A 20,420-nucleotide genomic window follows, 5' to 3' on the forward strand; every position below is an offset into this window, starting at 1 on the left:
TGTCTGTTTTTCTTTTTTAAAAATAAACATTACTGAATATTACATGTACCCCAAGTCATTACACTAAAATTTGTATTTCTGTGATAATGCAGTATTAACAGTTCACAGATTTAAATATTCTACAGAGCCATCTTTTGGGATAAGTGTGTGCCAGCTTCCCACACAGTTCAGATATGTTTTTAGTCCATTATTTTGGCTGTTGAAGCAAGTCAAATGATGCTACTTCACAGTTGCTATGATAATGTTTGATGGTGGGCAGTGTTAAAATTGCATTTCCCACATAGCCTAATTTTGGCTGAAATCATATCACAAAATTAAGTTTGCTTGCATTATTGTCAGTTAACAACATGTAACACTAGTATTTAAACTCAGCATTTTTCATTTTTTCATTATTTTTTTTTCACTTAAAGCCAATGTGTCCCCATTTGTGCCGCAATGTAGGCCAATGTTGTGTAGATTTGGTTGACTAGTGCACCTTTACTCTATTCTCAGCTCTTGAACTTTGTAGCCCCATTCAAAGTGATCGATAGTCTCTCTCTGGCTTCTCTCACAGGTCTCCTTTATGTCTACACAGAGAGTTTTGAGGTACGACCTTTTCAAGGAAGTGCCTGGGTGGTTTGATGTATCTTCTACATCCTGATACTTGAAACAGCAGTGTTCAAAACTCTTGGATATTATTTTGCACTCTTATTCTAATATAAGTGCTTATTTTTAATTTCCACAGTAGCAATTTTTGAATGTTCTCTAGTCTTCATTTTCATATCAGTCCATTAGAGTAATAGTTCCTCATCTCTCAGAGAGTGTGGAAGTTATTTGAATGATGAATCCCAGGTAAGGCCAATTGAGAGGCAACTTTGTCATCATTAAGGCAATTGTTTACCATCTATGCACATTTAAAAATTATGCAACATGGGGACTGAAAATGTATGCAAACGGCATATATAGAGGGGTTGGACAATGAAACTGAAACACTTGCACTATATTATTGTTGGAGGTTTCATAACTATATATGTGCGGCCTGGTGGGCAATCTTCACTGAGGGCAGAGTGTGATGGTTGAATTAGCAGAGCAATATCACAGATGCACATAAAATATTGCAATACATACAACACAATGGGAGACATATCAGAGTTCAAAAGAAGACAAATTGCCAAGAGGACAGCAAGTCTTGTGCATCAAGGTGTATCGAGAGCTATGGTATCCAGGGTAGTGTCGGTAGCTATACCACCGTTTAGGACAAACAGTAGTAGCTGTCGACGCAAGAGTGATCGATATATTCAATATTCATGGTCGGGGTGCTATAGCCAAACACTCAAGCCAATGCCAAATGTCGGTTTGATTGATGCCAACAGTGCAAATCTTGGGCTGTGGACAATGCGAAACATGTACTGATCTCCGATGAGTCCACCTTCACTATCTTTCCCACATCTGTGGGAGATACAGAGTGGAAAAGCCCTAAAGAAGCTTACCAACCCAACTCTTGCATGCCCAGAGTGAAGCATGCCGTGGATCAGTGATGGTTTGGGCTGCAATATCATGGCATTTACTACTGTGCTTGAAGGGTGCGTCAATGCCAAGGACTACTGACCTGTTCTAGAGGACCATGCACCCCCAATGGTTCAAGCATTGCACCCTGAAGCTGGTGCCGTCTATCAGCATGCATGATAATTCACCAATACACAGAGAAAGGCTTGTGATAGCATGGTTTTATGAACGTGAATGTAAAGTTGAACATCTCTCAGGGCCTGCACAGTCACCAGATCTAAATGAAGAGTTCAGATGCAAAAGCCTCTAAGTGCCATTTGAAATTTTCTTCTAGAATGATAATTTTTATCAAGCTTGTTTATTTAAGTTCAGTGATTTCACTTAAATGGCAATGATAATTACCTATTAATTGTTATTTAAGTGAAATTACTGAACTTAAATATACAAGTTTGATAAAAATCATCATTAAAGAAGAACATTTCAAATGGCATTTAGAGGCTTTTGCATCTAAACTCTACAAATATTAATTTTGTTAGCCACTTTGGGGTATTTTTTTGCGAGCAGAATTTTGAGTTTATACTGTCAAAAATATAAATGTCAGATATAAAGGATTCTATATATGTTGAATTCTATTTAAATGCCTAGGCCATAGTCCGTTTCTGATGCATATTACACGCAGAACTGAAACCCTTTCTCTGTTTTTCATCAGTCAGCCTAAACCATGTCATATTTACAAAGTACTGGGTGATTCCAGAACATTTGGTTAGTTCCATCAATTCTTTTCAAATCAAAATGTTTGTTTTAAATGCTTAGTAACAAGCAAACTAGGTATCTTAACTACATTTGAGAAGAACGGTATATTGTGTATATTCGACTTTATTTTGAAATGTGTATGACATGAGTATTTATTACTTTGGAATGACACGAATTCTTATAAAAAAAAAAATATACACATTTTCTGCTTTTTCTGTTCATGGGAATTGCTGCACCCTTATTTTAAATTTGTATTTTTATTATTGTATATTATTACATTTCATTACATGAGGAAAAACTAATTCTAAATGACACAAAACAAACCAAACGTTTACCAGAATTAACTCAACATTTAGTTTGGGGTGAGTACTGTAACTTTTCATTTAAAAAATAAAATATAATCGTAAAGACATGAATAATATCGCAAAAGAATTCTATTTCAAATGTTGAAATTAATCTTTTGAAATTTATTATTCATAAAATTATCAAAAAAACATTAACGATATATTAAAATGTAGTACTGGGAATTTTTTTGAAAACAATGAGATGATGCAATCCGTTTCATTAATTCATTTCATCTTTTAAACAGAGGTGACACTGACTCATGCGTATGCTAGCGTGTATCTCACTGGGCTGAATGTTTCGGGGACAGACAGAGACTGGAACGCTTGTCCTGGCAGTGGTCATGGCCTGTAGTCTCTGCACACTGTGTAAGTGGCACGTACACTAATAATCCTCTGTTCTCCATTGATAACAGCATTCAGTCCAGTGGGACAGGGGCTTGTGAACTAGCCCATACAAATCATTTGTAATTGTGCCAGACTCCTCGTAGGGCCAAAAGCATACAATGCGCGGCAGTAGGCACAAGCGCCTGGTTTTTATTGCTTATATTGTAGAGAATGCTGAGGTTAACATTCTCGCTTAAAAATAGACTATGATCATGAACATTTTGCTTTGCAAAAGGGTACTTGAGCAGTGTCTTGAGTGGGTATTATGAGATTCAAAGTGTACATGCAGTACTACAAAAAAAAATCATCCTTACAAATTATTCATTATATATATTCAGTATGGGACAAGAGGTTCATATCGTGTTCTGCTGAAAATAATTTTTTTAAGTAACTAGGCTTGGATCACTCTTATTGTAAAGGATTTATGCTTTCCAAGATTATCTACCTATGGCATTATATATTATTCAACAACATGGTTCCACTTCTGGTTTTAAGCCAGTCTGGTCAAGCTGGTGTTCAGTTGGTATACCTGCTAGATTTTCTTAGTCTGATAAACTGACAAGTGTACAAAATGCAAAATCAGACCAACCTCAGCTCAGGCTGGTTTGAAATGCTCTAAAAACAAAGTCAAGATTAAATATATTCATTCAAAATAAATAATTGTTACTTAGGTACACTAAAAAAATAATATGCTTTATCTAATCAATAAAATTATGGCAACATATTACAAGCAATATTATTAATTAAATTGTATTTGATTAACTATTACTCAATTCTAATTTGTTCAATTTAATAAATAATATTGCTTGTAATCTGTTGCCACAATTGTATTGATTAGATAAAGCATATTCATTTTTACAGTGTACATATGCATTTTGGGGGCTCTTAAAAATAGGGCATTCATTTTTGTGATTAATTTTTCCTATGAACAGCCAATCATTCTTTCAAGTGCTTTTACATTTATTCAAGCTAACCTTTCATTTTGGTTCAGTTCACATCAGAGACCATAGTTGTATTGCTTCCACGGCAACTGGCGATTCGTTTTGATGTGTGACCTAAAGTGGTTTCATTTACTTTGTCTCTTGTCTCTTATTAACATGCAAAGCCAGCATATCCTGGTTACAGGTAATTAAGTCCCTGTGCTCTGATGGTAATAATAACAGTGCTATATGTATAACATTCTAACATGCACACACACACACACACACACACCCATATATATATATATATATATATAGACTGATACTGTATCAGTGATGGATGATACTTTTCTTAAGAAGAGCACTGCAATCCATTATTAATGAGAAAAACTGTACCAGAGACAGTATAAGTGCTAGAGGAAGGTCCACTTCTAGGAAAACGAGAAGTCATGCATTCCATGTAATCTTATAGCAGTCACTGTTGCTGTATAGATGTATACAATAACTATACACTCACCTAAAGGATTATTAGGAACACCTCTTCAATTTCTCATGAATGCAATTATCTAATTATCAACCAATCACATGACAGTTGCTTCAATGCATTTAGGGGTGTGGTCCTGGTCAAGACAATCTCCTGAACTCCAAACTGAATGTCAGAATGGGCAAGAAAGGTGATTTAAGCAATTTTGAGCGTGGCATGGTTGTTGGTGCCAGACGGGCCGGTCTGAGTATTTCACAATTTGCTCAGTTACTGGGATTTTCAAGCATGACCATTTCTAGGGTTTACAAAGAATGGTGTGAAAAGGGAAAAAACATCCAGTATTTGGCAGTCCTGTGGGCAAAAATGCCTTGTTGATGCTAGAGGTCAGAGGAGAATGGGTCGACTGATTCAAGCTGATAGAAGAGCAACTTTGACTGAAATAACCACTCGTTACAACCGAGGTAGGCAGCAAAACATTTGTGAAGCCACAACATGCACAACCTTGAGGCGGATGGGCTACAACACAGAAGACCCCACCGGGTACCACTCATCTCCACTACAAACAGGAAAAAGAGGCTACAATTTGCAAGAGCTCACCAAAATTGGACAGTTGAAGACTGGAAAAATGTTGCCTGGTCTGATGAGTCTCGATTTCTGTTGAGACATTCAGATGGTAGAGTCAGAATTTGGTTTAAACAGAATGAGAACATGGATCCATCATGCCTTGTTACCACTGTGCAGGCTGCTGGTGGTGATGTAATGGTGTGGGGGTGTTTTCTTGGCACACTTTAGGCCCCTTAGTGCCAATTGGGCATCGTTTAAATGCCACGGCCTACCTGAGCATTGTTTCTGACCATGTCTATCCCTTTATGGCCACCATGTACCCATCCTCTAATGGCTACTTCTAGCAGGCTAATGCACCATGTCACAAAGCTCGAATCATTTCAAATTGGTTTCTTGAACATGACAATGAGTTCACTGTACTAAAATGGCCCCACAGTCACCAGATCTCAACCCAATAGAGCATCTTTGGGATGTGGTAGATCGAGAGCTTTGTGCTCTGGATGTGCATCCCACAAATCTCCATCATCTGCAATATGGGCCAACATTTCTAAAGAATGCTTTCAGCACCTTCTTAAATCAATGCCACATAGAATTAAAGCAGTTCTGAAGGCAAACGTTGGTCAGTATGGTGTTCCTAATAATCCTTTAAGTGTGTGTATACACTGCAGGAGAAAAGAGAGAGTGCTGAATAATATATTTGGCATTCTGCAGGTAGTATAAATACTATGAACACATTTATTTAAAGGCAGATTGCAGTATGAGCAGTGTTTTGTAACTGCATTACTGCAAAGGGTAACACAGTCTCATCCCAAATCGTCATATAACTGACGTTTTGGGACGTATTTTGACCATACGTCAATATCCGCCTTTTTAGGGCCCCCTTAAACGTCGGTAGATGGCGATCCCGGGCCGTCATACAACTGACGCTTTACCTTTAACGTCAGTTAGGTGACGGGTTAGGTTTAGGGTTAAGTTTAGGTATGGGGTAGAGTTAGGATCCCATAACCTCATCTACCGACGTTTAAGGGGGCCCTAAAAAGGCGAATATTGACGTATGGTCAAAAGACGTCCCAAAACGTCAGTTATATGACGATTTGGGATGAGACCGGGTTGCAAAGGGTTACAAGTGTAAAAGGGGTGTCTGTGATATTTCTGTATGTTGTCCGATTACATTGATTTCTGTATGGCTCATGTGATTAAAAAGATTTCGGAAGGACTAATTTTACACCTGACCAGTTACATTTAGATTCGTTGACGCTGTATGAGTCAGTTTAACGCTGATGGTTTTATCTCGTCACAGAGAATGAGGAAGCACACTCTTTTCTACTCGAAAGGACAATGACTTCTTCAGCCTGGGCCCGCATTGTTTCGAGATCATCTCTGATTCAAGAGCTCTCCTGCTATTGTGCGCTATCACTGCTTAGATAAATGGTAATGAGCCCTTGGAAGGGTACGTTTTCCATGGGCTTGATGAAGCATTGTAATACTGGTGGCAGAGATGGTGTGAGATGCCAAAATGAAATAATTCATTTATGAAATAATTTGCAAGCTGTGAGCACAACTATCTTTCCCCATTTCTGTCTAGTCTTCAAGAGAACAGTATTTCTGAGGGTAATTTAATGCGTCCTTACTGAATAAAAGTATTCATTAAAAAAAGTAATAATAAAGTTTAAAGGATAGTTGACCCAAAAATCCTTTATTTGCCCACAAGTTGTTCCAAATCTGTATGGATTTCTTTCTTCAGCTGAACTCAATTTTTTTTTTTTTTAAATATCAGTAACCAACAGTTGACTTCTATAGTATGGAGAATAAATGGAAGTCAATAGGGCCAATCAACTGTTTGCTTATTGACGTTCTTCAAAATATCTTCTTTTGTGTTCAGCTATCAAGGTTTAAATTGGAATTCAATTTATTTATTTATTTATTTTTTAGAAAAGGCATGCCTCAAACTTAATGGCTAGAACTAGAAGTAGTTATTAATGGATAACACCTATCACACAAATCTATCATATGGCCTAAGAATAATTAATATGACACATTCTATATTTTGGATCCTTATTTGACTTTGGCAGACAAGGTCACTCCTATTTTGTTTAACAGTAATTCTTATTTGTCTGTCCCAAAGACAAAATAACAACTGGGAAACATTCCAAACGGGTTTGGAACGCCATATGGGTGTGTAAATGATAGGATTTCCTCTATGGGGACTCGTGTGGGCATGCTGGCTCTAAAGTGGTAAAACAATATGTTAAAACCAGTTATATTCACTAAAGGTGCCACTGATGGCTCAGATGCAGAGCTTGAGTCATCAGACCCTAATGAGTTTAAGCACAGATGTTGAGCTACATCGTTCTGACAGCATTCTGGGAAATGCAGTTCCAGACATGAGGGTGACTAAAAGGCTCATGCAAAGATCACGGCTGGTGGCTTGCAAACGTTGCATTCCTATGTGGCTATGTTAAAACAACCAGGACCGGGGAATACAAGACAGAGAGGATTTTGGTAAAATCAAGACACTGAAGCCGATGACCACCAATTTCCACTTGAGGCATTTGGTATTATGAGATTAAACTTGCTGAAACCATTTCATAGCTCCAGTTTCCGCTGGCCTACTTGTTACTAGCTATTAATCAGTGTTTTAAATGAAAACCATGCTGTTCCTCAGGCAGTTGGATTGGGAAATCAATTAAAGCAATTCATTTCAGGTGCTTTTTATAGCTATTTTCTCTCACAGGTGTCAGAGTTTGAGTGAGTACAGTCACTAATTACTGCTCACTGATACATATGCAGATGAGAGGGCAACTTATTTCGCATGTACGTGTGCGCGAGAGAGACGTCATAGCTGAAACATTTCTAAGCACTAAACCGATTCTGTTTTAATAAAGTTGTAGTCTGACAAGTAGGCACTGCCTGGGTTTTGATGGAATTTAAACTGACATTTCCTCGTTGAATATTCAGCATGAAAAATGCGCAGCCGTCAGTTTCGAGACGCTGAACAAAACCGAAGCACTGTTCTTTTGTTGAAGCGTTGAGCGATACTCGCGGCAAGACAATTCCAAACTTTGTGGAATGGAGAGTGTTATCTGATTAATTTACAAAACATGGTTTTCTCTGAATGCTTGAGGATTCAGCAAGTAAAATACAATGAGGGTGCCCAGATATAAGATTTTGAAAGGATATGTCTAATTTTATTTTGCATGCATTATCTAGAAGCCATTCCCTCAAAACTTCATTTTCTCACTCCCTCTCACAGGTATTCCCCTTCCTGGTGATCCCAGGCACACAGACGGGATCGTTCAGAGCTCACATCCCGGCCCTAGCCTTTCTGCCTGGGATCTGAACTCACCATATAGCTCAGGTCTCTTGCTTGCAGCTGAGAAGTGGCTGGGGATGCGGCGGTGGAGTGGCTCCCTTCCACGGCTGCTGGGGGACCCTGTAGGTGAAACACCTACTGAGGGTAAGTTTCAGAGCTCTTGGTGAATATAACACAACAGCAGAATAGGAACCACTACCCCCCCAGAACCCCAATCCCACTGCCCCCTAAAATCACCAAAAATTGGCCTGGTTTCACAGACCGGGCTTAGAGAAAGCCGGGATTAGGACTTAGTTAAATTAGTAGTTTTTTTTTAAATGTGCCATTATTGGTGTGCATATTGAGACAAAAGAAAGGCACTGACATATTTTAGGATTAAGTTGCTTTCAGTTAAGACAGCTCAAACATGCATTTTAAGCATCTAGCTTAAGTCTTGTCTGTGAAACTGGGCATTAATGTTATAATCATATTGTTTTTTTCTTATGTTCTTACACTCCTAGTACAGTATATTTTGTTATTGTATAAGTGGCCACAAAATGTATTGGGAAAATTTCTTTGCAAACCTAAGACCATAGTAAACCAAGTAGTATATCTGTAAACTATTTTTTATTTTATTATCACTATTATTAACTGAATCGTTTAAAAGTTTAGGGTCTGTAAGATTTTTTTTTTAAATGTCTTCTATGCTCACCAAGGCATGTGATCAAAAATACAGTAGCATTAACATTGTAAAATATATTAAAGTAACTGTTTTATTTTAATTTGTTTTAAAATGGATAACTCCAGTGTTCAGTGTCGCATCCTTCTGAAATCATTTTAATATGCTTATTTAGTCAAATGCATTTCTTATTATCAATATTGCAAACGATATAGAATAAAGTAGTGCTACCTTCGATTTTTGTGAAAATATAACATATTTCTTTGATGAATAGAAAGCTCTAAAGAATGGCATTTGAATCAAAATAAATCTTTTGTAACATTATAAATGTCTTTACTATCACATTTGATCAATGTAGTGCATCCTAAGAGTATTAATTTCTTTAAAAAAAATCTTATTGACCCCATATTTGTTTACAGTAGCATATGTATGTATTTGCTTGTGTGTATTTTTTATTTATTTATTTATTTTTATTTAAAATGATCTAAACCAATGATCCATTTCCAAATGCTTTTTGGAGCCACTGTATTTGCAAACTTGTATTTTTATACTAAATATAAAAATAAAAATAAAAGGCTTCCTAATACATCCTTCCTCCTCAAAGCACAGAGAGAAAAATGTGCAGAGAGCAGTAAATTAATTGCAGAGATGGGAGTAAGTCACACATGTTCAAGTCACAAGCAAGTCTCAAGTCCCACACCATCAAGTCTCAGTCATGTCAGTGGTTCATATATATATATATATATATATATATATATATATAGGCCTATACATATATAAAGTCATTCTCGAGTCATACAGTTCAAGTCAAGTCAATTTTCTTAATTTAGTCAAGCAAGTCTCAAGTCCTTAAATGTGCGACTCGAGTCACGTCCCCCATCTCTGATTAATCAACCTGATTCTCTCAGGGTTTTGACTGACAGAATTGTATGAACATTCCTGAACTTTCACTGAAACATTGTAAAAATCAAGACATGTAGGCCTATTGGATGAGCTATTGCCATGGTTTAGAAATGATGTGATCAACTCGGTTGCTATAAATCCTATAGCTCAGGGGTAAGCAAGTTCGGTCCTAAAGAGCTGCCGTCCTGCAGAATTTAGTTCCAGCCCTAATCAAACACACCCGAACAAGCTAATCAATGTCTTCAAGATTTCTAAGGCGATAGGCAGGAGAGGTTTTTTTCAGTGTTGGAGCCTGTCTCTGCAGGACAGTGGAACTTACCCACCCCTGCTATAGCGCTTTTAATCACCCTCATCTTGGGAAACGTGACATTTAATAAACCACTTAACTGTCCGGGGTCAACCTGGGTTAACACACGGGTCAACGTGAATCGCTTTAATGATGCACTTCGATTCTTTCATTTCGAAAAAATCCGTCACTCAGCTTTCATTAGCAGTGATTAGTAACAACAAAAAGCTCTGCCGACTGATTGGTCTTCCTTATTCTACAGTGAAAAGCCTTCTCTGCGTGTAAGATTCATATCTCTGTGGGGCTCCTCCCACTCCTGCCGAGCCAAGTAAATACAGTCCTCGCCAAGGAAAGGCTGAGGAAATGCCAATGTGGCCCACACCAAAGGTTACCCTGTCGGCTTCTCTTAATTGGATCAGCTATGGAGCCGTGATGCCCTTTGATTCCCATTCACAGTTGGACTTCAGTAGTTGCTTTTAATTCAAAGAGATCTCTCCGGACACTATTGAGCGGCGATGCCTCATTTGCGTAATGCGCAACTCAAATTCAGGGCAGCAGAAACTGATCAAAAACAGATTTCTGCTGGTTATGTATTGCATCGTTTTGTTTACAGGCTTTCGGTCAGGGTCTCTTCTGACGCCAGATAATCAGTAGAGACAGATAAACGGTTTTAAAGGTAATAAAAGATTGTTAGTTGTCCTTCCACTCAAGGTTGGTGAGAACATGCGGGTGAGGTGCTGTATTGATGGACCTGGTCTTTTTATCAAACAGATTTACACGGGCAAATACGTCTAGCTGAACCATATGCGAGCATCACAACAGGGCTAATCAGCCGCCTAACAAAGATGGATTTGATTTAAAAGTCGCAGAGACCCTAATTAATACAAACTGCTTGACTTTGTCAGTCTTTCCCTAGTAATGACATTTATGTCAGCCACAAAAATATTCCTTAGATGTTGGTGCTCTAACCTTGGCAGCTTTTACAGATTTTAATTTGATTGTCGCGAGTCTGACTTCCAAAACTTAATACTTAGTCTTTGTTTATAGAGAAACAGGCCAAGGTACTGTTTGTGGAAGTGAATTTAGATTGACACCTCAAAAGAAAACACTAGGTATTACAATAAAAATGCTGATTTTTGTCAAAAGCTGGCCAGCCCCATGTTGATACAACAGAACTGTGAGTGATAACATATCGGATGTTGCCGGAGGGGAAATTCATCACGCAGAGTGAGCCTAAATTACATAGACCCTCCACCCCACGGTAATCCTGATATTAAACATCATTCTGGGTTTTATCTACTGGTAACATAGTCTTAGATAATAATATTTGCAATACATTTAATGTCGGGAGACAGGTTGCCTAAAAAGGCCCGAATTTACATTATCTCAAGATTAAACTCAATGAATCAGATGCGAGCATGAGATGAATGCTGATGATAGCTTGTTCTCTGGAGAGAGAAGATTCATGATACATGCAGTGCAAATCCATGAAAAAGATCCAAAGCATCACAATTAAGATTAAACGCATAATTACCAATGTGGCCAGTGAAGTATAAATGATAAGAAACATCCAAGAACGTCTGTTCTTTCTCCTTAATGCATGCATGATGTTTATCTTAAAAATATCATTTTTGGAAATAGGATTTTGCTCAGTGTGATTAATCATTACAAATAACTCATTTATAATATGAAATGTCATTACATTTTAAATAAATTTGATAAAAATGATCAAATGTGTGTATAAAAATTCATGTAAAACATGCATATTTATATAGTGACAGGATAAAAAAATGCTGCCAAAGGGTACTGAATTTAGAGTTCGAGAGAGAGATGAAATTCATAAATGGTGCTAACATGTGCTGGAAACTCTAATCTAAGAGGTGCATAATTTAGTGTCTGATGATTTATTGCTTTGTCCTTTGTTGATATCTAAAACTTATATTAGAGTTTGCAGTTGCTGAAACAGCCCACATTAACCCTATAGGAAACAATTTGTTGGTTAAAGTGAACATTCTGTGATCAAGGGCATCTGTTGTGATCTCTGTCGTTTTCTTAGTGTTGCAAGTTTCAATTCTCTGACATTGTATGTTACAAAAACCCATTTTGTGTGGCTTAGGCTGGAAACTAATACTTCTAAGAGTCTTTCTGGTATGAAATATAACATATGTACCACCTGCTATCTGCATCCCTGCATGTAGAAATGCATCAGTTCAAGACGCGTAAACAAGGGTCCTGTTGTTGTTAGTGTTCTGTTTTGTGTACATTATATAGTATTAGACAAATATCTAGTACATGCAGCTGCTTAAAGGTACAATATGCAGGATTTTTGCAGTAAAATATCCCAAAAAAACACTAGGCCAATGTTATATATTTTGTTTAGTTGATTACTTACAATATCCCAAATGTTTCCAACTATTTGTAAATCGTGAGAAAATTGCGGCGAAACACGGGGCATGGGAGCAGGGGTGAGGAGTTGCCAGTCAATGACGTCATATCCGCGTTACCTCCGGTTTCCGCCAGGTTTGACCTCGTACTGCAATAGTAACCATTTTGGCGACAGACGTGGACAACTGGGTCGGTTATGCCCATTATGCGTGCTCAACAGCGTGAGCGTCCCTAGCAGGGTTCTGTTCAAACATTATGGACCACAGCAAGCGGACTTTGAGACAAAAAGAGGACTAAAACGAAGATCAACATCTTTCCAGATGCCGAGAGCTCCACGTCCGCGACTAACTAGGGCTGTCGCGGTTATGGAATTTCCCTTGCGGTAATGTTGAGTGGCTCAATAGCGCGATTTGCGGTATTACCGCCATTTATTTATTTAATTTATATGTATTTGTTGCTATATAAATAAAGTTTACGATGTGGACAAAAATGAGGACATTTTCAGTTACCAATGTAACCGAAACTAAACACACAGTATGCGCATTGAAAGACTTTCACTCAGCGCGCATATTGTTATGACAACGGACTTTGAGCGAGTCGTTCATTCAACGAACACGTTTAAAAAAGCTGATTCATTAAAAGAGATGTAAAGAAACAAGATGTTAATTATTTTTAACTTTGAGGTTCTACTTTTCAAGGCTCAGCTGAGCAGCAATGCGTCACATGGGCAACGCTGAAGCTGATGCTTCACTTATTAGAGACCCATATAGCATTGATTCAATGCGTGACTCACTGATTTTATGCTGTGGGATGCTGACCAGCGCTGCTGCTGACGCGCATTTATGGGAAAATACCCGTGTAGAGAACGTTAAAATGATGACGCGACAAATATTTCGCTTCCCTTTGACACGACAAGCTTTTCACGACTTCAAAGACAGACGCTGGTAATTGCACGCGCTCTGCCGATCTCTCTCATTCAATAGCTGTCTGTGTGAAGCCTGTAGGCTACACAACACTATGATAAACAGTCTTGTTATCATTAGGAACTTGTTTAACATTCAATACACATGCATTAAGTTCAAAACAAGAAGGGTATAGCCTTATTAAAAAAAAAACGTGAATATTGCGGTTGCTGCGATTACGTGCAATCCTCTGCGGTTGACATGTCAGACAGTCCCTCCAGAAAAACGCGATTATGCGATCGCTGAATTCAATGCAAAATCAGCCAAAGTCCGCATATTTATGCGGGGGCCGCATTTTTTCAAAATACGTCGCATAAATTGCAGATTTCCGTGCAAAATATGCGGGGTTTGCATAATTTCATAATTCTCGCATTTTCGTTGCAAAAAAAGTCACATGTATCTTAGCAGAAAGTTGAAAAATGTTGCGTTTGCTTCACACAAGAGCAGCCATTTCCCCCTGTTTCCATGGGAACGTTATGAAGTGACGCAATTACGCGACGCCAGACAGACTCACGGAAGCGATTGACATCTCACAAATCGAACTCGTATAACTGTCTGTCACACGTTCTACCGCCACGTCGTTACTTAAACAACATAAGATAAAAGAAGTAGCATCAAACAGAACATCAAAGTAGCATCAAACAGAAGTAGCATCAAACAGTTACCCGCACACATGGGGTGTTCGAGGCGCACATATAACACTGCAGAGAGTTCAACAGGGAGCGCGCAGCTCTTAAAGGGGCCACACCTTATTTACACTCGTTACAGTACGAAATAAAACAAGATGAGAAATTAAATATTCCCAGCACTTTCTATGATGCTTCCTTATCAAAGGAAGTAATAAGAAATGACTCTTACATTAGCCGAGTGAGAACAGGATGTTGGGGGAATCACTTTTTTTTCTCTTTTTCATCAAACCGCAATTTTTGCAAGTGCCCTTAATTTTTGCAAATTCCTGCAATTTCATCGCATAAAATTGCATAAATATCCCACATATTCCATTGCATTTTTTAAGAAAACCGGCTTGCGTAATCAATCAATTTTTGCCCGCAACAATCACAAAAAAAAACTCCGCGTTTTTCTGGAAGGACTGAATACTATTATGGTAAATGTTATATATAAATCGCAAATTTTTTCACACATTTTTGGAAATTACCACCACAAAATCAGTCATTTTGATCGCAAAAATCACAAAAAAAAATTCGTGAAATCCTGGAGGGACTGGTCAGAAGCGCGGTACTACAATATTGCGGTTACCGCGACAGCCCTACGACTAACTTCGACTTAGAGACGCGAGTGTTGCATGTTACTTGAGCAAACAGGTGAGCAAATCAATGTATATAAAACTAATCAATGTATAGTTCAACATGATGAAAAGTTAGAATATGATCTGTATGTTACTCTCTAATGTTGATCTAGCTTAGTCAGCCAACAGACAATCTAACTAACAACATTCAACACACTCAAATGCCGTTTAGTGTGATAGTGAAACTGTTAGAGCAAGTGAAGCTGTTACCTCAAGTTTAATTCCTCTAATAAACTGACCTGTGTGAGTAATTCAGCACTTTTGTGTAGTTCGGTAGAATTGAATGTCCTTATTCCTTTATATCCGCGGGACTCACGTTGCGTGTTGTGCGAGTATACGTCTAGCAATCGCGCCCTGCGTCCTACAGTCATGTTAAAAACATCAGTGTATTCACTCATCCATAAAAGATCCATCAGCTTGACGACAAGATCCATAATTCTGTTTAATGCGGAATGTAGACCCCTTTTCAGTTGGTAAACATGGTGACGTTTTTATGTGGGCGGAGCTTAGGTGGAGGCAGAGCGATCCCTCTGGCTGCTTCACTAACGCTAGTTAGCAAGTTTTATTAGCTTGTTTTTTAACAATGACTGGAGAAAATCAGATTTTATCTTAATGTGTAAGGTCACTCAATCTCCAGGACCGTGATTGTTATTTCCAAAAGTTATTTTTAACGGACAGAACCAGATTGGCCGACCCGTAGCCGCCTACACGCTCACTCAATGCATGGACGATCGGACAGGATTAACGTTACGTTACCTCGGGTGAGTGGCCTGACTTCTACATCTACCTTATAGAGAAACCGATCGTAAAGAGAAACTGATGGCATATAAATCTTTAGATGCCTCTAACTATGTGCTGAATGGTCCTTTATAAGACTTGTGTGTATGATCCGCAGTTCTGCCGAGCCAGGGCAGAGAAGATGACAATGTACATTACGGTGCGATTTTAATCATGTGAATATTTTCTAGAAATAAAAAATCCAGATACAGCATTGATACTTGCACCAAACAACACAATAAGATGACATTTAAAAATAATAAAAGTCATTTAAGCTCCTTATTATGTAGCCGAATCAGTGCTGGTTTGCATTGGCCGCCTTCAGTTTTCACTTTGTTTTGCCTCCAGCTAGCACCGTGACGTAACTGTGACGTCGGCGCAAAAGGGGTCTATACGTCATTAATATACGCCTTTGTTATTGTAAGAAGTTAGCGACCCCTGGTGGCGAAACAATCTTGCATATTGTACCTTTAATAGACTATGGTAAATAAATGCGGCAATATGCTGTTCACCAAAGAGCTTACAACAACATGTATAAAGCGGTCATGAAATACTAAATGCCTCATATATTTGTCAATTCTATGTCTTCTGAGTCTCGAGTTAGTAGAATGGTTCGTCATGCAGCACGACACTCATGTGTATGGCTGATGGGTCTCTTTTTAAGAATGCTTCAGTGCTTTGTTGTATGATTGATTGGCTTGCTTTCTTCCTCTGATCAATATAAATAACTAGAATTTAAAGTCAAGAGAAAATGCATGCTACTTTTAAATGGATTGCTTTGTCAAGTGGATTGTGGCACAGTTCTAATCAAATTACAGTTGATAGTGATGGATAGGACTTAAGTAAAGAAGAGCTTGAGTAAAACAACAACAAAACTATCCCACAAGCACTCATACACGGACCCACCTACAGACTAATACGCTGTATTTGAGGACATAGTTGGTGCACTCGTGGATATGTATTCTTGAAAGCTACGTCAAGCAAGATTCATATTGTCATGAATGCTGTCTCAGAGCCAGACATGTGCAATATGCAGACTTGAGTAAACAATTCAAACTCTGTAAAATACAATCCACCCACAATTCAAGAATAATAGAAAGGCTTTTTTTCCATTTGGAGCTCCCCATGATCCTCCACTATACGTGGTTGAAGATTTATCTGTAGTGCAAGACGCACATAATAATTCATGCAAAGGCTGTGGGTTACACAATGCAATGCTAAATTAATAAAGTAACCTAGTCATTTTGCAATTCTGGTAATCGGGAGGCAGCGTGATCCTACCTTGAACTCCTCCAGGATTTTATAAGTCTTCCCTCTGTATTCGCAGAAGTTTTTGACCTCCTTGCATTCGGGGCAACACCCGTTGTGTTCCACCTTGGTGCACTTGGGGTGTATTTTAGGGCACTCGGGTTGGTCACAGACAGGTCCGTCCTCCGTGCACATGCACGGGCAGTTCGAGTGGCCAGGGAAGAAGCGTTCCCCGAGCTTGTACACAAAGCCACTGTCATCCACGCAGCCTTTCCCTCGGTAGTCATCGAAAATGATGTCATTGTTGGCAGTTCTCTCAGCCTCTTCCGCGGCGGGATAGTCCTCAGGGCCGACAGAGGCCGGTGAGACGGCGGCGTTCAGGGCGAGCAGCACGACGCAAATCGCCGGGAGAAAAGGGCCCATCCTTTGCCGCGGCAGTCTTGGCGCATTCAAGGAGAGTGTCTCAGGTCCCTTAAGTTGTAAGTCTCCATGCTGCAAATATGACACTGAAAGAAATGTAAACAACCCGTAGCTTGATAACTGGACATGCATCTTAACTCATAAAAAGAATGTCACAATGATCATGGTATGGTTTTCTTGAGAAATGTAACCTCAAGTGAATGGAGGAGTGTTGTAACAAAAATCTTTAACAAAAATCTTTTTTTTTTTTTTTGCACTGTCTCAAATCTACAATTGCAGTTGCCTTAAAATTTGAAGTTGATTGAACTGGAAAAAGTTAGTTAATGCAATGAAGGAGATTGATTTAATCATCAGAAACTCAAAATAATAAGTTATCTGAACTAAATAAATTATTTAAGTTGATTTGACAAAAGAAAAAAATGTTGTGATAACAAATCTTGAAATATTTTTTTTTTACAGTGATCTGCTACAAAGTAGTTTTGAAAATATACTATAAACCCAAACTGTATAAATTAGTGTCAGGTACAGAGTCCTGTTATAGGCTACTGGTATGAGTTGCAACACCTATTAAATTTTAGTATGAATTTGTTGTGCCAGTCAAATTGATTTACAAATATCATAAATACACACACACACTGGGAAGTGTTACAACCCTCCCAATCCTGTCGTTAGTCACAAACTACACATGCAGATATCAGAAAATACATGTTTCATTTCAAATTAAATACATTCTGATTGATCTGCTTTGGAAATCAAATTCCAGACATAAAAGCTATTTTGAGGAAAGTGAAATTGCCTGACCTGTAAATAAAATACATGTTTCATTTCAAATTAAATACATTCTGATTGATCTGATTTGGAAATCAAATTCTAAACCAGACATAAAAGCTATTTTGAGGAAAGTGAAATTGCCTGACCTGTAAATAAAACGTCTACGGTCTCCCCATGAGGATGGGGGGGTCAGGTATGTTAGTGGTTTCACCCCTGTTAAACAAAAGGTGTTACAACTCACCCAGTGTTACAGCACTCCCCGGTCTCACTGGTTAATCTCTGGTAAAGATCTGTCATTTGTTCCCATACAGAATGCACTGATGAAGAGTCAGCTCACGTAAACGTGGTGTGTTTTCCTCCTAAATGCTTTCTCTGGTGGGGGTGTTGAAAATATTACTTGCGTGTGCACGGGAAAAAGCCCACGAAGAACAAAGTAAATCAACGCAAACAGAAACCCAGATAATCACAGCCATTACAGACAGTGCTCTGCTCAACAAAGTTAGCCAGGATGTCTATTCTCGGGGACAACAGGTAGCTCCCCAGCTTAATTCCTCACTGCAGATGTGCATTGACCATGTCCGTACATTTCCACGCTCTGAATTTCGACTGCTCCAAGAGCCCTGAAGAAACGACACGGTTCCTGTGTCATTAACGAGTGCGTAATGGGCTTCAGTCCAAATGCCTCTTCACTCGTGAAAGCACGAGAAATTAAGCATAAAACGGCACAGTAGTGCGCGATTCTGCACGCACTAAGAAGCTGGCAGAGGAAAGCACTTTAAATGAAGAGTTCCCCTTTTACACTGAAAGATAGTCTAGTATTGTCAATGTCTAGCCTAGTCTATAATAAAATGACTGCCTCAGGCATGCTGAATGTATATGTGCAGAGACTGTCCGCCTTGAATGTAAATATAAATGCATTTTAAGCAAGTAATATAACCATGGTCATGCAATATTAATTAAATATTGCATTGAAGTATTGCAATAAACACGGATATGCCTTTAACCAAGTGGTTGGACTAGACTTACCGCGTTAAAAATGTCTGGTTCCACTTTGTTGGAATCGTAATCAAACGAACAAGTACACCTTCATGATGATAAACTCCAAAAAAATCATTCCAATTCGGGTTGGTGCAAAAAAAAAAAAAAAAAAAAATGTGCTTACTCCAATACAACAGATAATCCGAATGTCTCTATTATTTACAAATGAATGCTGATCATGTCCACTTCAGAAATGACATATCCAGAAACGCAATAATGATTCCCCCGATCATTTAGAGACCTCAAAAGGAAGGGGAAAAGATCCAAAACATATGTACACTTCCTTCTCGTGATCATCTAGTCATCCGCGACATTTAAATCAACTCCCAAATACTGCAGGTAAAACAGTATAACGCCATTTGGTGTTCGGCACCTCCGCCGAGAAAACAATTTGATGTCAAGTTAATAAACGAGATTAGATTCGATGGCATTACGTTTCCCCAGAGCGAAAGTAAGTTTATCTACATTGGAGAGGCTCGCACCGCCAGAGCAGACAGAAAAGCATCGTCTGAGACTAAGTTGAGTGCGGAGAGGAATGAGAACAGAGGAGCGTTTCATCTTCAGTAGGTCGCCTCAGAGAGTTCAGCACCGCGGACAGCGCGCGACCCCGCACTGCCGCTGCTCCAATCTTCTCCCTGCGAAATTCTCTAATCATGAAGCATGATTTTGCGAAACGTGCAACAGGACAGTTTTTTCTCTGGATCTTTTGGTCGTATTTGGCGCACTCTACTCAGCGTTTTCAATCGTAAATTAAAAGAAGTTATTAAATCGAGTTTGGTCATCAACAGTGAATCATATTGCAACAATTGAAATTTTCATTGCATAGGCTGATAAATTGTAAACTGAACCCACAAGAAATATATAAAATTGCTGTGCAGAAGGTAACCCATAGGGGCCACTGCATTACTGTATTTGATAGTGAGCTGAAGGTGGGCGTTTAGTATTGGTGCATTTTGTGTCCTTCGTTAACGTGTAAACAATGAAAAGTTTTGCTTTGCTATTATACACGTATTTCATAATGCATCAACTCAAATGCAGATATAAATCTATTTATGTATTTGTGCGTGTGTTTATTTTGTTCCTTTCTACCACACTGTAAAAAAAAAAATCCGTTAAATTTACGGAAAAAAAATAGCAGCTGAGCAGCAGAGTTGTCCTGTTAAAAATACGGTAGCAACATTGTAGGTTTAAAAGACTTTTAACCATATTTAATTTTACAGCAATAAACTGTATTTCATTATCTGATATCAAAAGATCAATCTAAGCTCATCATAATCAGCTCTTCCATGAGAAAATTCACACTACTATAGATAGAAGCTGCAGTGTCATTCACACAAACATTAAACACCATCATGGTAACATGTTGAAATTTAAAATAAAAATGCAATAAGTATTAATTTAACAACATTAAATGTAACA

General features: G+C 38.4%; 1 protein-coding gene across 4 annotated transcripts in view; it reads right to left on the minus strand.

The window, feature by feature from the left end:
- Positions 1-19,836, minus strand: part of vwc2l (von Willebrand factor C domain containing 2 like) — a 61,030-nt gene extending 41,194 nt beyond the window's left edge. The window contains exons 1-3 of one of the 4 annotated variants that reach the window (XM_039649673.2): positions 18,990-19,836; positions 16,806-17,278; positions 8,281-8,382 (exon numbers count right to left, since the gene is read on the minus strand). In XM_039649673.2, coding sequence (XP_039505607.1) covers positions 8,281-8,382; positions 16,806-17,195 — 492 coding nt within the window. In that variant the 5' untranslated portion in view covers positions 17,196-17,278; positions 18,990-19,836. Of the gene's footprint in view, positions 1-8,280; positions 8,383-16,805; positions 17,325-18,204; positions 18,886-18,989 lie in introns of those variants that run through there. The other 3 variants (XM_039649674.2, XM_039649675.2, XM_089133081.1) reach the window with 3 other exon arrangements.
- Between the last annotated feature and the right edge of the window lie 584 nt (positions 19,837-20,420).

The sequence above is a fragment of the Pimephales promelas genome, chromosome 7, assembly GCF_988280905.1.
Source record: "Pimephales promelas chromosome 7, fPimPro1.hap1.1, whole genome shotgun sequence".
Taxonomy (NCBI): domain Eukaryota; kingdom Metazoa; phylum Chordata; class Actinopteri; order Cypriniformes; family Leuciscidae; genus Pimephales; species Pimephales promelas.